Here is an 18,199-nt window from a genome sequence, read left to right on the forward strand (position 1 = left end):
CAGAAGTTTCGGATCAATATGAAATTTGTTTTTCCTCTTCATCCATGTATTTTTGACCTTATTAACAGATTGAATGGAAAATAAACGTTATGGTGGGCCCTGTGAATATTTTAACGGTGAAAATCATTATCCTCGCTGCAATTTTTGGTGTGGTCCATTTGAGCTTTGGATATGATTCATCTTTTGTGTATAATACTCTAAAATGACCTCAAAAAATATATGAACGGTATGGATATAATAAATACATCATTATGGGCCAATGTAACTTTGATCTCATTTGAACCGTTCGTACAACTCAGACCTCGAGGAGCGTCGGCGCTCGTCTTCCCACGACACGTATCTACACCAGCTATACAACTGTGCGTGGTCCACCAGCCAATCCGCTTCTGACACGCCCTAGATTTCATTCCACCCTTTCCCTGCATAGAATGCTGAAAGCCACCCGTGTGGAGGGACCATAATTGCATCGATCGAGGTCATTCATCATGTGGGGCCCATCTGATTATGCTCTGGTTAAAAATATATATTGGTTTTTTTACCAACTTTGCTACAAATATTTGAGAAAAAATCTATATACTTGGTAAAAATAATACAGTGTTTACGGGTGGCTTAATAAGCGGCCAGCATCAACTTTAACATATCACATATTTGCGTTGTTTCTTACCTAATGAATGGTTCTGATCTCACATAGGGGTTGCCTTGTTGGCATATGTGCCGCAGATCTCCCTTTCAGTCTTTCTTATCGTGAATCGCCTTAGGATTCTTATTGAAAGGGGAGGCAAAGAAAAATAATTTCTGACCCGGAACTTATTCAAAAGTATGAATCAACGGTCAAATATTAATTAGTGCATATACATACAACCGACAATGAGTACAGACCATTCTTACAGTTTTCTTAACCGTCCATATTTTCATAGGTATATGTTCGTCACCTCCAGTGTTAGTCCCTCCAAATTTTTTGTTGGGTCATCTTAACACTGCTCTAAACCTGATGAGTGGCCTCGATCTCACACATGGTTTCCTGTTTTGGCACGTTAGCAATCTCTCATGGCGAGACAGTCAACGAAGGCATGGTCTTGTATCTTCTCCAAAATGCATCACCCTTTCTGAGAAAGCAGCATGAGTGGAAAGCTACGCATCTGGACTTTTATCCTCAAACGAAGGGCCCTTGTATCGTACTCCGGCAGACTAGTGAATGTCATACACATCTACCCTCTTCTATGGAAGTACGTCGATCTAAACTATACAAATCATTGGTCCCTCTCTGTAATTGTATAATTCGAAAATTTCATCCATTTAATAACTCCAGCGATCAGAATAAAGGAGTATTTTCATCCCGAATTTCATCCGTTGATTATTTTCAATTTAGCAATCTCATTTGGTGGTCTCCCAATAAGCAATTAAACTCCGTATGGATGGATCGGCAATTTTAACGGTTGGATTCAATTCCACGCTTACCACCTGTCTAGGATATTGGTGGAGGACTTAATTATGCCGAATATATATTCTTTGCCAGAGTGTGGATATTATCGTGAAAACATAGAGAAAAAAAGATTTATAAACCAAGAAATAAATTTAATTATAATTTAAATATAGATTTATAAAAGAAATTACTTGAGGATATACTGCTTAATTTCGAGTAAATATCGCGAAAATTTTAACATAATATCGCGAAAATTTGAAATTCTCGATAATATCTGGTGTTTCGTCGCGATATTTTCAAAATCTGGGCTATATCTGTGAGGCACACAGTCCTCGAACACTATTATCGTCTCTCTCTCTCTCTCTCTCTCTCTCTCTCTCTCTCTCTCAGAATGCATCTTCTTCGATCAACAACTATCCATCTGTTCCTATACAATTGCTTGTTCTTGCTCTTTCAAAGCTCCATAAGAGCCCAACAAAATCCCATCTTGAACTTCTGTGACTCTGCAGGCAATTACACTAATGGTAGCCCATACGAAACCAATCTCAACTCCCTCCTCTCATCTCTAACCACCAATGCCCCATCATCCAACCGCTACTACAACACCTCCTCTGGCAGAGATCCCGACCGGGTCTATGGCCTCGCCCAATGCCGAGGCGATGTTTCATCTGATTCCTGCCGAGAATGCTTAAATACTTCAATGATTGAGATTGTCCAACGCTGTCCAAACAAGAAGCAAGCAGTCATAAGATTCGACTACTGCCTCCTACGTTACTCCGACCAACGCTTCTTCTCCCAACTTCAAAATGGTGTCATTGTTTATGTATGGAATCAAGTAAACGCATCGGACCCAGTTCTTTTTAATGAACAGTTGGGAGTGTTGATGAAAAATCTCTCCTCTACAGCTGCAAACGAGCCGTCTGCATCGATGTTTGCGGCAGATTCCATTGGTTTTTCCGACTTCTCAAACATATATGGATTGGTTCAGTGCGTTAGAGATCTATCCAACAGAGATTGCTACTCGTGTTTACAATCGATGATCGGCTGGATTCCAACATGTTGTAATGGGAAAATAGGAGGGCAGGTTTTGTCAGTGAGTTGTAATATAAGGTATGAGACAACTCCCTTCTTTCAATCGTCGCCACGGCCCCCTCCACCACCAGTTGCAGCTCCTCCCGTTCTTGCTCCACCTCCGTCCGATGAGGATTCAAATTCCACTAATGCAACCAATACAGATGGTAATATTAGTTTCTTCCATTCCATCCAATCAGTTAGAACATGCTCTTTTTTTTTTTTTTTTTTCTTTCTTTCTTTTCTTTTTCTTTTTCTTTTTCTTTTTATTTTTTTTATTTTTTTTATTTTTTAGAGACAACCACCCACACCACATGAGCACTAGATCCGATGATCTCGGTGTTGAAACAGAGTCTATCTACCACTGGAGCCAGGGAGATGATCCCAACCAGTTAGATCATACTTATCTCTGTTCAACCCGAAGTAATTTCCATCCTGTCATGGGTGCAACGTCCAACCCATTCACCATGAGGATCACCTTATGCAAAAATTAGTTTCATCCACTCATAAAATGAGCTACGCCTGCATTTCAATTATATTAGTAGCTATCTGTTTTTTTTTCCTTCTTTTTGTATGTCATCAAGCTCGGCTTTATTTATTTATTTATTTATTATTATTATTATTATTATTATTATTTTTAGAAAAACACCTTTGTATCATTGATAGACGGAACATTGGATGTACAAGGAAACCACAAATTCAGTAGGGCTCCACCAAAAATCTCGGGCCTCTCCTATTGTATCTCCTAACTATCAAAAAAAAAAAAAAAAAACCCATGGCCGCAGCTCCTATAGCCCGCCACCAAAGGTGAGAAAAGAGCAACAAAACGCCGCGGAACACAGGGACATAAACTTTTTACATGGCTGGTTCGAAAAACCCCTAACCCAGCCCTGTCAAGGACAAGCGGCCCGCACCTGCCGCGGGAGGGAGCTCGGCCTTACCTGTTGAACTGATTGGATGTCACCTAAACCTGAAACGTGACGGTTTCAAATTTATTCACCTATTCATCAACCCGGTTGGATGTAAGCACTTCTCATTTTTATTTCTATCGCACAATATTAATGGCCCAGCCGCACGGATACGAATTCTCTACGGCACCAATTGCATACAGCGGGTAAAACTCCCTAGTTCTGCAGGGCCACCGTGTTGTGTGTGTGGGGTCTTCTCTGATAGGTTATATCCTGGGGTTAAAAATCAGCTTAATCCAAGACTCAGGTGGGCTACAACCCCAGTAGAACAAGGACAAAACCCCAATTAGGGGTTTGTACTTACACTAGAATGGTGTGTATATTCCCTCCAACCCGTTTATCATGGGAAAATCAGATGGACATACACCCCTCATCTCCATCCAGTAGTCATACCGGCAACAGCATGTGAGCTTTACAGGGTTTTATGCCTCGTTTTACGTTCCTCCGGCCGTAGGCCTACCGTGATGTATGTGTTGCATATCCATGTGGTTTATCAGTTTTTTAAGCTCATTTTAGAACATGGTCACTGTTGTAGAGCGGGTTGCAGACACTTTCATGGCCAAGATGGTTTATAGAAGGCCCATCGGAGGCCGAGGTGATCAAGACTGCCAAAACCTTAAAATAGTTGTATCTTGCAAACTGGAATGAGTTTTTCAACATATCATATATAATTTTGGTCACGAGATGCTCGTTTGGCCAACCAACCCATGCCGGATTTTCCAGATTCCATTAGATCGATGTTCGAAAGTCCATTTTATTTTCATTTTTACTATAAATAATAAGTTTTAATTTGATCGCAACTTTTGATCCCTTGAGTTTTAGGAGTCGTGCCCAACATGAAAAGGGCTTAGAAAAATTAGGAGAATAACATTGATAGGCCAAATTGGAAGCTTATTATTTTTGGCTGAAAACCATGAAGTCCGTAGGAATTATGAATGTCTATAAATTTTTTTAAAAAAATAATAATTTTAAAAAAAAGTTTGAAACTCCTTCCTAGGTTTGAGTTCACTATTTACAAGATTGTAATTTCATTTTTTTAAAAAAATAATCAATTGCTTTTGTTTTCGAATTATTAAAAATTATTTTTATTTTCATCTACCGTGGATTTGAGGAAACTCTGAGAAGAGTCCAGGAAAGCTCTATGAATTCGAAGTAGTTATTTCTTAGGAAGATGGTAATTGACCTTATCAAGTCCTTCCCGTGTCAGTCACCACTAAAAACTTCGTAGGGTCCACCCTAAGGTTTATTTGCCATTCAATCTATTCATAACTTTCCGGCGGCGCATAAGGAGGGACTCTCGAGATGAGCAACACCCACCCCTCTTCTTGAGATGAGGTAGGGTGGGAACCGGTTCGCTCGAGAAGGCCTCTTCCTAGTGAATCCTCTTCATTGTTCCCCGGAATTATCTCTTTCGACACAAAATCTGATGATCTCGCCGAAATATTTGGGAAATATGGCAAAATTACAGACATTTATATACCCTAGAATTGTTCCATCTAGAGACCATGAGGCTACGCCTTCATCTGTTTCCTCTACGAAGACGACATGCATGCGTCCATGGGGGTGCTCAATGGTAAGAGGGTCAATAGTAGAATCTTATTCATTTTTAGAGCTAAGCCAAATGCTTCGGCCTGCCCATCAACCTAAAAGGAAAATCCCAAAGTAGCCCCTCCAAATCCCAAGCCGCATCATCTAGCAAATCAGTCCTTCTTGGAAGCAACAAGGGGGGATGGTCATGGGTGCAATTTTTCCCCTAACCATGCAGTCTCAGTTGGAGAGCTTCTCACTCCCAGATCTCTGGTGGAAGAGACATACACGATCAAGGTGGAGAACATAGGAGTTACATCTAAACAGAAGAATTTGTCACTAGCTCTGGTGGGCCATGCATCGGCGATGGATGTACCTCTAATCAGACTCATTCAAGGCATGAACGACTCCAGGTACACATCTCCAGCTATTGATATAGTATGCATCATAGTAGATCGGTTCCTCCTTGCTTTCAAGACAAGGATGGAATTGATCTCCTTCTTCTCAGATTCTTCTCTCCACTGTAGGATGGGAATCTCCAAGGTAGAAGCTTGGTCTCCGGGATACACCCTCATGAATGAAGGGATCTGGATTCGCTTGTATGGTATCCCAGCTCTTTCCTGGATGGAGTTTGTCTTTGTCGCGTTTGGAAATACTTTCAGCAAAGTCATAGAGTTCGATAGGTGCTCGACGTTTAGGCTAGCCCAGCTTGCAGGTCGAGTTAGGGTACTGCTCAAACTAGGAATGGATACCAACAGAGTTAGGGGGCTGAAAGTATTAGGGAGGACATTCCCGGTGTGGCCTTTCCTTGAGCTACCAGATTCCCTTGATAACCCAATTGATCTTCGCACTAGCCTCGCTAAGGGAGGAAAGGAAACCACTAGACAATGGGTAGAAAAAGCCTTCTACCACCCAAATGTCCCCCCACGCAATTCAGGGGCCTTCCTGAGTCAGCCCTCTCCATCACGCCCATTCGCACATATATGTGCTTGTAGAAATGCCTCACACCTCGGAAAGCTAGCTACTCCCATCTCACTAGAAGATGGTGCAAATGTCAACTCGACAAATAGACCTTCTCCCCCAGGTCAAAAGGCGCAACCTCATCCAGCAATAGAGACAAGTCCCTTATATCATGCCAGCCCAGAGCCTTTAATGGGAGCTCTCGCCAAGACTCGGTCCCCAACCGTGGAACCAAAATTGCCTTATCAAGGAAGAAATTCTCATTCCCCTAGCTAGGGGGGATCCACAGCTTATGCAGCCATCAAACCCCTTTCTCGATCCACAAATACCCCTACGTTATCCTGATGAAGAACACAACTGCTTCACTCTCAGCGTATCCCCAATCTCATCGCGCAAAGCTCTCTTAGAGGGACACAGTCCTTTGATAATAGGGGGATGCTTTGAAGTGGAATCGGAGGATGTTTAGGTGGATGCCTAGAACTCCTTTCCATTAGTGCTCATGCATAGAAGGGACGTTTTTCGGGTGGGCAGCAGGTTATTGATCTCTCCCCCTACTTCCATCCCGTTTCGCCCACTCAAAATCTCTTGCCATGTATGGAGAACTCATCCAAGCTCATTTTCCATTCCAACTTGGAGACTACTCAAGAGTACTCCTCAGCAATCCCCCAAAAATCTTCTCCTACCATCAACCAACATTGCAGCCAACATAGGATATATCAGGCAGCCAGCGAGCTCCCTGTAGCGGAGTCCCAACCAAAGTCTTAGTCTACTACGTCAGTTTCAGCTACTCCCCTTCTCTAGCCTGATGACGCTACCTATAATCCACCATGTCTTATCCCAAGTCAGAGAGAGAACACTCATCCTCTAGAAAATTTCAATATAGGCCTTGTGGTAAGCATCGTCAACGGAACCAAGCAACACACCTACTTCAGAAGGAAATGGCATAAAACCACCTTGCCAAATCAAGGTCATAACCATCAAGACATGGACCTCATGTTCAAGGAAATGGACAATATTTGGAATGGGAGACTAAGAAATTAAAGCGTCAAGGTGAGAGGGCCGCCCAGTTGATCCATGGATACCATTCTTATTTGGAACATGCGCGGGGTGGGAAACGCTCCCATGATCAGAACTCTCAAAAGACTCAATAAGCAAACAAGACCCCTTATTATTGACATTATGAAGCCTATGTTGCGTGATGAGAAAAGGCTTTCAGTGGGGCTCAAATTGGGTTTCCACTTCTCTCTCTCAAGCGTGGCCCAGGGAGGGAAGATTTGGGTTTTTTACTCCTAAGCGATCTCGGTCGACTTGGTTTCAACTTCCAGTCAAATGTTATCAATCTCGGCGGGGCCCCAAGTAGGCACAGACATGGTGATGCTCTCATTTGTTTATGCCAAGTGCTCACGTGCTCTGAGAAGACGGCCGTGGGAGGATTTGACTCAATTGGGAGCAGTTTGCACGTATGTAACGCCCTGACTTTTTAGGACCCGAGTAGACGACCCGTGTCCTAAAAACCCGAGTGTTAACCTTAAAGGATGGTAAGATATAATATTTTTTTTTCTTTTATCTGAGTAAGCAGATGAGTGTAGAATGGATAAATCAACATAAGGAAAAATTTTCAATTACATTTAGAGCATACAAGAGAGTGCCCATAATGACTTATAAAAACCAATGTCTCTATTCTTAAAAAAACAAAATGAAATAACATTACATGTGAAACAAGGTAAATTGCAACAATCTTGAACTGTGAAATCCTGTAGCAAGCCTTATCAAATAGAATCATGCACCCTTGTCAACTATAGCCCGCTCCTCACCAACATGAATGTGAATATCATCAGGGCCACCTGTGCTACCTGTACGGTTATATATTTAATGGATGAGTAGCCAACTCAGTATGAACTCCTCTCAAGATTACACACCACTGCATTAGGTAAGAAATAGTATAAAACATCCAGACAGCCAAAACAGAGTAAATGTAATCTTATTAAGTGCATGGATATATGAAATGCAATCTTCGCCCCGAAGATGCTCATCTGTGCGGACAATGGGCTCGTCATTGAACCCAAGACACATCATCTAGTCAGAACAATACGTACATTACCCATGCAATCATTGAACCCGGGACACATCATCCAGTCGGAACAATACGTACATCACCCATGCAATCATTGAACCTGGGACATATCATCCAGTCGGAACAATACGTACATCACGTACGATAGCAATAGATGCTGGTCTGTGCGATGTATGCATGATTAGTCAGTCCATTATTAATCTAATTACACTCAACCATTTTTAAATAAGCTCACGATCACTACAGGGAGCGCATGGCCCAGCGTAGGCCGGCGGCTCGGGCATAGTGTCCCATGACCACCATCTCTGACCCATAAGACTATCATCTTAGGATGTTTAATGGAAACCCGTCGATCGAGTTACATCTCAAGTATGGGTGTACATTTATAGGTGGGAGTTTCCACTAATGTACCAGTTTAAATTCTAAAAGTAGTCCACAAGTAATCCAATAGCATGAATTAAATATACAGGATAAACATTAAGCATGTAATACAACAATTCAATTTCCACCAGCTAACACGTGATTATAAAAGGGAGATATCAATTATGAATTTAAATAAAAACTATAACTTAAACTTATGAGAAGATAAAAAGCTCAAGGAGAAGAATCATCACCTTATACTTTGAATCACCTATCAGTGTTGCTAGAGAGTGCGTGTTTTCATAGGATCAAACCCTATCATGAATTATAAAGTTATACAGTTAGGTCCAAGCTTACACACTGTTTAGGGTTAGGGTTTTGACCTAGGGTTTGAGTTATCTATCTTAGGGTTTTAATGTAGAATTAAGGTTTTCATCCTAGAGTTTAGTTTAAATGCTTAGATTCTAAGATTTGAATGTTAATTGAAGTATAATCACAACATCACCCTTATCCTTAATGATGTGATTAAGATTAGTTATGCGATGTTTAATAATCTTCGCGATGTAGTAAGTAGTATGATCTACTATCAATGATTGTACGTAAGATTGATAAATAAGGTACTAGTATTTAGTAATAGTGATTTTTATTTGTACTAGCAACTACTAGCATGGACAACCTACTAACGGTTAGGATCATAGCTTACATTTTAGATTACTCAGGTCTAGGCTAGATTTAGGGTTCAAACTCTAATTTGCATGGCAATTAATGATATTGTTAATGGGAATCATTGATAAATAAAATTTATAAAATGAATTAGTTATTAATTTTAGGAATATTACAATGGCTAATATTATATCAATTTATCTAACGACGCCCATGATAAATAATGATACTTATAATTTCCAAATAGTTATTAGCATTAACAATGTACTTAATATTAGTTAACGTGGCCCTGATAATCATTGTGATGGATAGAAATAGTGTGCTCTAATGTCAATAATAAGGTCTTAAGGATGACAAATAAAATACTAATATTTTAATAATAATAATTTATATATCTGTACGTATATCAATTAATATAAGTATGGACAATTACTAATGGTTAATCATATTTAACTTAAAAATCCTAAATGATATTAACAATGATAATTAAAGAAATCTAAATCTGGAGAGAAAATATAGACTCACCCTGTCAACTCGGTGAGTTGACTCGGTTTGAAACCGAGTTGACTCCATCTCCTCTCTCCTTCTTCCTTCTCTTCTTTCTCTCATTTTCTTGTTCCCTTAGAGACGAGCCAGAGTGAGTCTGAACTCAGTCCGACCGTGCTCAGCTCAACCCAGGGCTTGGCCCACTTGGTGCAACACGTCAACTCGCTGAGTCAACTCAGGAGTGACTAAACAGCCACAATGCACACACCCCTCCACCTTCTAAGCTTCTTCCTTGCTAGCACAGCTAGGCCAGAGGGGTTTTTGGGCGAGACCAGACCTAACCCGACCCAGCTAGACTCGGCTCGGTTCGAGCCTGACTCGGCCGGTTTTGCCAGCCACCTCCTCCCTCTCGTTTCTCCTTCTCCCATCTCTCATCTCTTTCTTCTCCTCACTTCTTTTCCGCTTCCTTGTGTGTGTGTGAGTGCTGGAACTTCAGCAGCACTCGAACCAGCAGGGCCATGCAGCTAGACCGAGCTCGGTTCGGATCGGGCTGTTGCACTCTCTCCCTATTCTTCCCCTCCTATTTTCCCTCCTCTTTTCTCTCTCCTACACTCTTTCCCTGGCCTTTTAAAATGTCCGGACGCAAGCCACAACAGTATGAATCGGACTGATCACGGACCCGACTCGGACGACGTGGTGCAGCTCCAACGAGGAAGAAGAAGCTCCGTAATGGCAGCTTGCAAACAGGGGTTTATTTCTTCGAAGTGATTGTTGTAGGTGGTGTGTATGAGCTCAGAGGAGCTCGGAGAATGGTTGGAGTGAAGTTCCAGGGAGGTTTTCATGGTGGGTTCAAGGTTTGAATGTGACGGTCCGTTTTCCTCTTGAGCTGCTGCAAGAATGGAGGGCGAGCTCCTGTTGCTCGATCCATCCCATCTTATTTACAATCCCAAACGTCCCAGCACCTTCGGATCAGTAACAGATGGCCTGGATTGAAAACCGGATGGCAGCAGCCTCCAACGTCTAGCAAAACCAAAACTGACGGCGGTTTTAGCTTCCTGTGGGCAGAAACTCTCCCACGCGGAAAGCCATCGGACGGCTGGGATTTTACCTCAATGAACGACCCAGATCTACTGAAGACCCCTCACATGGATCGCCCTGTTGGCAGCAGCAGGTTTCCGCTTTTGGAATGCTGTGTTTGTAGGGCCGGTTTGCGCTGGAGATTGTTTTCACCCACATACATTCCAACCTGCAAGATAGGTAGGTTTTGGTAGGGCTCAAGCCCTGCACACGATGGACGGTTTGGATCAACCCAAAGGATGATGATGATGGGCCACAGATCACCACAAACGGACTTCCGTCCGTCCGCTGCAAACAGCAAGGCGAGAGAGAAATCTCTCCATTTCTGGAAAGACGCGGGTCAGAGGCTCTGACCGAGCATCTCCCACTCTGTACACAGCGAGTGCATATCTCTGCTGTGCACGCGCAATGCTAGGTGGGGCCCATCGTGATGCATGTGAGAAGTCTACTCCGTTCACTTTTCTAGGGAGCTCTACTAAGGGATTTTGGGCCTATGATCAGGCTGATCTAAGGTCTAGGTGAGGTCCATCGACTCCTTACCAAATCTGCTCATCCATTCTATTTTGTGGGTCCATTTGGGTCACCTGGCCGGATCATGTAGTCCCATGTGTTCAGATATGGAGAGGATCTGAGCTTTTAGTGGGACACAATATCTTTGAACAGCAGATGTTGCCCAACGTCTAATTGCTTCTTGAACCACAGTAACGAGATATCGTGATTGGCTGTGGTATCATGTGGGATCCCTTGTGATGTAGCTTAGGCAAATCCTCTCCCTTCATTTGCTTTGTATGATAATGTTAGGCCATGGGCCAAAATATGGGGTGGATCCGAGTTTTGGACGAGCCACACCACTAGTCACGTGTGGCGATAATTCCGTCACTTCCATTTTTGCGTCCACTGTTACAACATGCAACAACTTTCTTTTCTATCTTGTTGTTCAAAATAGATGGGGGTCCACCTGTGATGATCTTCCAGAAGATCCACTCCATTCACCGTCTTTGGCACGCTGTGCTAACCTATGGTCCCAAATTTGAAGTAGGTACGATCTCCAGGTGGGTTGCACGATCGGCAAATGCATGAAATAGTATTCACCGTTGAAACAATCCCACTCATACTTATGTGCCATGCATCCTTAATTACAAATTTGCCATCAATTCTTCAACCACCTTCCACTGTAAGTTATATTTGATCGCATCGTCCAAATGTCCTGAACTTTGGCGGATGTTTCTCATTTTTTGTTCTCTTTCCATCAGTCAAGTTTGGGCCCTGATCTCCCGAGGATGTCTAAGATACTCTTTTAAATGGCATTGTCCATTTATATACCCGGAGGTGGTTAACGGCCACAACGGATAGTTAGGGCCACCGGATGCACAAAAACCGGCCTAGAAAATAAAGTCAATAGTCTCCTGTGGAAGGAACATGAAAACTGTTGTGGGAGGCAAAGGGCCGCTGACGTTCAGGACGTTATGAACCTACACTTCCATTAGGCCGGGCGGGATTGGGGCCTCTACCAAATTCAGAAGAGGGCCTAAACTTGTCCAATTCACTGAACAGAAATTGCAATCTCCCTTACCAATGCACCATTGCATGTGGGACTCTAGGACAAGCATTTGAGCAAGGATGCGCCTCCACAGAGGGGAGGGAAGACAGTGAGGGCGAGTTGCTGTCGCTGGAGACAGATCCCTACTATATTTGGTAGACATAAAAGAGCTCCACAAGCTGCACTCTCTTTTAACTTTGATGGCCCAGGCCATTTTCAGCCTAAAGGCCTTCATAACATTAGAAAATTTTCTGATCCCAATGCCACCTTCATCCTTAGGGGAAGCGATCAGATTCCAGCTCTTCCAGTGCAGTTTTCACCTCCCTTCGGACCAACCCCAGAAGAAGTTGGCGAGAAGACCCTCCATAGAAGCCAGAGTCTTAGAAGGCAGGTGGATGGTAGCCAAGGAATGAACTAGGATGCTCCCAAAAACGTGCTTCACTAAGACAGTTCTCCCCACCTAAGAGAGAATTCTAGCCTGCCACCCTTGGATATGACCCACTATTCTGTCAATCAGAGGCTGAAGATCGATTGCCTTCAATCTACCCACAACCATAGGGATGCCGAGATAAGAAAAGGATGCAGAAGTGTTGGCCGAATAGAAAAAAGAGCTTTTATGGAGATTTATCTTCTGGCTCGAGGAGTTTTGGTAGGAATCCAAAAACTATTTGATCACTTGAAGAGATGATTTACATCCGTTAACAAAGAGGAGGGTGTCATCGGCGTAGAAGAGGTGTGAAATGGTTTCACAGCCCCTCCAAAGCATAAAAGGACGACATAAATTCTGACTAACCAAATGTTTCAGGCCTCTTGAAAGCACCCCTGCTGAGAGAATGAAAAGGCTGGGGGAGATAGGGTCGCCCTGTCGCAGACCCCTAGCCGATTTGAAGAAACTCGAAATCTCCCAATTGATAAGAACCGAGAACCAGTTGTTTGCTCAGCATTTCTCAACCATATTCACCCCAAGGGGGCTGAAACCAAAACGCTCCAGGACCTACTTCAGGAAAAACCAATTCACCCTATCGTAAGCCTTCTCTATATCAAGCTTAAGAACCATATTTCCACCCCGTACTTTCCTATTGAGATCCCTGAATAATTCCTGGGAAAGGGCGATGTTTTCAGAGATGGAGTGTCCTTAGACAAAAGCACCCTGCTCCAATGATATCAATGAAGGGAGAACCTGACTCAACCTTGTAGCTATGACTTTGGAGAAGATCTTGCAGAAGCAGTTGCAAAGGCTGATCGGGAGGAAGTCTGCAAACTTTTTAGGGGAGACCGACTTTGGAATTAAGCAAATCAGTGAGGAGGTAACTGCCCTGGGGAGATCTCCACCCTAGAAGAAGAAAGAAATGGCCATATGGATGTCCCCGCCCACTACATCCTAGCATGAGGAAAAGAAGCTCCCAGAGAATCCGTCAGGCCCTGGAGCGCCATTAATAGGCATGGATTGGATTGCTTGGTGGACCTCCGTAAGGGTTGGGAGGCGAAGCAGCATGTCGTTTTGGCCCTGGGAGACTAGACGTGGAATAACATCCATCAGTTTCAGATCGGGCGAGGTGGACAAGCCGCTGAACTGTAATTTGAAGTGATCTACTGCTGCCACCTTTATGCCTGCTTGATCCTCAATAATCTGCCCATTCTCCAGTTCCACACTGCGGATCTGTGCTTTTTGTGTTTTTCCGTGGCAATCGCATGGAAAAAAACGAGTATTCTTATCACCCTCTGCCATCCAGCTAACTCTTGATTTCTATTTCCAGTAGATTTCCTATAAGATTTCTAGATTATGGAGCTTGTCAGAAACGAGTTGAATTGGAGTTGCAAATTCTCATCCAGTCCTGCTTGAAGGGGAGGCCCTTGCATCTTTAGATCCAACTCCTGAAGACTCTTTTCAGTCTCCCTCACCTACTCGAAAATATTACTGAAGATCTTTTTGTTCCATCGCTTGAGATCCTGTTTAACTTGCTTTAGCTTACCCAGCACATTGTAGATGGGATGAGAGCATCCCGACTTGTCCTAAGCCAACTTGACCACTTGGATAAAAGACTCATGTCGGGACTACATGCGTTGGAATCTGAACGGCTTCGGCCTAGAAACTGCCTAGTTGGGGAAAAGCAGGAGCAGCGAGGAATGATCGGAGCTGATTTAGGGGAGATGGGTGACTTGGAAAAGGGGAAAGAGGGCGGACCAAGTCGCATTAATCAGCACCCTATCTAGCCGTGCCCAAACTCTAGAAGCCCTCGCTTGATTGTTGCACCAAGTAAATCGGTTGCCGGTGAAACCCGGATCTAGCAGCCCCACATTATTGATCGCATTTGAAAATTCTGACGTGCTAGCAGCATCAGAAACCCTACGACTTCGCCGCTCTGAAGCATCAATGGTGGCATTGAAATCCCCACAAACTGCCCAAGGTCCTTGGAATGAGGAGGAGAAGGTGACTAGCTCATCCCAGAGCTCTCTTCTCAAGTACCTTGAACATTTAGCATAGATAAAAGAAATATAAAAAGGGGAGGGGGTGTTCTGCATATTTACAACAATAGACAAAGCTTGGTTAGACGAGCATAAAACAGTAAGGGAAAGAAGGTTTCGGAAGAAAACCCATATTTTTCCTCCATCCACGCTATTCGAATAGGACGAGTGAAAGCCCAAGGATAGGCCAACTCCCACTCTTTTCTCATCCCTGAGCATTGGTTCAAGAATGGCCACAATGCAGGGGTTGTGGTTGCTAAGGAGCCGCCTTGTCGACCTGATAGTTCGCTGATTACCAATGCCTCGGACATTTCAAACAATAATTTTATCCATCAGTCACACATCCAGTGTTCACAGCCCTTCGCCTTAGCCTCCTGAGACATGATCCCCAATCACCCTTAGAGTAAAGAATACGATGTCTCCTCAACCCTTTCAACTGAATAGCAGCACCTTGGAATATTTCCCGACCTTGCTCTGCTGATTTGGATCCTTCCTGGATTTAGGATTCCGTTAGCTCACAAGCATCGCAATCATCCTCCAGCTCCTCCAAAGCTAAGGGGTCCCCCACCCCCTCCTTGGAAGCCTGAGCAATAAAAAGATCTGTGCAGGGCCTGTCCTCATTAGACTGCATTGTTCGTGGCCTGATGGCAGTGAAGAAATAAGGCGGAGGTCAACCTCCAGGTTAGCCCTACTACCCAGAGGTAGCTTTTCCGCCCTCACCCGCTGATGATTTGATTCCACCACACTGAGAGCTATTTTAGATTCCTTCTTATTGTTGGAGAAGATCAAACTGTTAGGATGCTCATGGTCTGACCGAGAAGGGATATTCTCTTTACCTGGAGGAGGTGTCGAGACGGTCTCTTGGTGAACTGCAGGACGCTGGTTAAGTTCCCAGATGTCCTGGTTCAGTTGAGAATTGCCTGTTGAGATAGAACGATGTATTTGCATGGGCTGAGTATTATGGGAAGGATATGGAGAGAAATATTGAGGGGGTTGGAAATGGAGGTCGGATGACTCTTGAGAAGCCAGGGAGTAAGGTTACAAACTTCGCACCATATCGGGTTCACCCATAGAGAGATTGGCTTTGTTTCTAGCCATCACCTGGGGGGGGCTCAAACCTCGCACCTGGATTTATCTATAACCCCCAAGTTTTGATTGACCGGGCATTGGATTGTGTGTAGAAATGGTGGCGGATCCGGCGATCAAAGTTGGATGTCCTCAACGGCCTGATCATCACAAACAGTTTCTAGGCATTCCAGGTAGTGTTCTATTCCATCAGCATTACATTTGTCATTTCATCGAACAGGTGGCAGGGTTTGCTAGAGTCTTGGTTGTTATTATGAAATTTTCTGAGCACCCATTCTTTCATGCCTTCAGGGCCCTTCCTGCTTCTGTTGGACCGGGAGTGCGACGAAACATCGGAACGAAATAGAGGTTCCAATTCAGCAAAAATTGGATATAACCTGTCTACAACCTTCAGCCGCAGGACCTATTGTAGATTTGCTCCGGGTTTAAGGATCACCTTAATCCTGGCATACCCTTGGAAATTGCCATATCTGCTACTGGGGTCAATATTGGAGACCTTACCAAAATAGGAAACCAGATCTAGAATAACCAATTCTATCCAGGCATGGGCAGGAATGCCAAAAGGCCTAAGCCAGCCCCCCCACCCCCACCCCCACCCCCCCAAATACCTCATTAGGGGACCATTTGGCAATCGAAGCTAATCCCATTAGCTTGTGTAGTTTAGTATCATTGAGGAAGGTTGACAAATCTACCTTCGTTTGGAAGAGAAAAAACTAGTGGAAGTGATCCTGGTGATTTCAATACCTACTTCTTTGAAGGTCAATAACTTGATGGAGTTCTATAGCCACACGATTGAGACTCCCTGATCGATAGCTCTACCCACCAGACTGAGACTCAGAATCTGGAGCCGATTCTCCACAGCGAGCAGGTCCGCCATTGAGGAGATGTCCAAAGAGCTCACCTTGATCTGGGTCTGTTTAGCAGAGGATAACACCTCAACATAAGAACGGCTCGAGGGAGGATTAGTGCTTTGGGCGGGCTGGCGGCTCGAATTAGCATCCTGGATTTAGGGTTTAGCAGATCTGGCCCATCTAATGGATACAACTCTACCATCGATCCACCTTTCATTCAAGATATCTTTGGCCACTATCGCATCTTGTTCATATCGAAATTGAACAAATGCGTAGCCCCTGGGTTTCTCTGTACCTTAAAATTTGGGGATGTAAACATCTAGCAATCTACCATACCGCCCAAAAATACCCCATAGATCTTCTGTATACAATCGAAAGATAGGTTTCCAACAAATAAACAGAAATTTGAATCCGAGGAAGAGGTGTGGTTACCTGTTGAGAGCTGCGAGGAAGACGAAACAGGAGGGATTCGCCGACCGTGTTCCATTCACAAGGCAAGGTTAACATGGGATCACTTTGGGAGGCTTTTTAACATGTCCCAACCAGCCCCTTCAACAACCGTTGGAATAGCCAACCTCTATTGGTCCTCTTCCATATGTGCAGGCAAGGCCTACCCGCCCCTTATGGGACTAATTCCAATCGTCACTTTATGAGAGGTGTGGAAAGCTAGAAATGCAGCTCGCTACAATGATGCTAACACTCAAGTTTTTGGGCTGATTGCAAAAATCTACAGATGGCTTAGTTTGATCGCCCCGCTCCTGCCTTCGCCTAAGCCCTTCAAGACGTCCTTGGAGCGCACTTCTAAAGCATTTGGGGATCCCTCTCCCAGCCCCTAAGCAGACAAAAGTTCAGATAGTCAAATGGGCCAGACCCCAACCAGGCTGGATCAAAATCAACATTGATGGATTGGCTAGGGGAAACCCGGGTAAATCGGGAGGCAGGGGAGTCGGAAGGGATAGCTTGGGGAACTTCTTGTTTACGTTTACAGCAGGATATGGGTTTGGGACCAATATGCGGGACAAGATTAGAGCAATCCTAGATGGCCTCACTCAGTCCAAAAGGCTGGGCTTCTCCAAAGTAGAGGTGGCAAGCGATTCTTTTTCAGTGGTGTCAGCCCTTACAAATCCAGCTTGGCCCTCGTGGCCCTTGTGGTATTGGAGGGCTAGAATCGAGGCCCTCAAAAGCTCCTTGGAGGTGCGCGTGGCCCACACCCCCAAGAGAGGCGAACATGGTTGCATATGGCCTCGCTTCAATGGGTAGCGACGCTTGGGTGGAACGTCTGTACTGAACAAGGCACAACCTCCCCCAAATCATTCGCGGGTTCCTGTTCCCGGACAAAATGGGAATGGGAAACCTGACGGAGGTGTGATTTTGTTGGCTTAGTGTTTTTCCTCTGTAGCACTCCATAGCATTTTATAGCTTTCTACGATAGGTGGGCCTAAATTCTGTTCGGACATAACCGAAATCTCAGTCCTTACACCTGCTATAAGCTCCTTTTGCAATGAATATAAACTCTCTAAAAAAACAGGTCACACGGACTTAGATGAAGGGAAAACCCGACATTCTGGCTAAGTAAACAGGTTAGATATGAGTAGATCTTATGCCATTTGGACATCTCATTAGGCATCTCAATATGACAGAGAATAT

General features: G+C 44.0%; 1 protein-coding gene across 4 annotated transcripts in view; it reads left to right on the forward strand.

The window, feature by feature from the left end:
* The first annotated feature begins 1,777 nt into the window (after positions 1-1,777).
* The window catches only part of LOC131221548 (cysteine-rich receptor-like protein kinase 10), a 48,044-nt gene continuing 31,622 nt past the window's right edge, over positions 1,778-18,199 (forward strand). For all 4 annotated transcript variants that reach the window (XM_058216828.1, XM_058216830.1, XM_058216827.1 and 1 more), the window contains exon 1: positions 1,778-2,661. In XM_058216828.1, coding sequence (XP_058072811.1) covers positions 1,815-2,661 — 847 coding nt within the window. In that variant the 5' untranslated portion in view covers positions 1,778-1,814. The remainder of the gene's footprint in view (positions 2,662-18,199) is intronic.

Source organism: Magnolia sinica, chromosome 12, assembly GCF_029962835.1.
Source record: "Magnolia sinica isolate HGM2019 chromosome 12, MsV1, whole genome shotgun sequence".
Classification (NCBI taxonomy): Eukaryota; Viridiplantae; Streptophyta; class Magnoliopsida; order Magnoliales; family Magnoliaceae; genus Magnolia; species Magnolia sinica.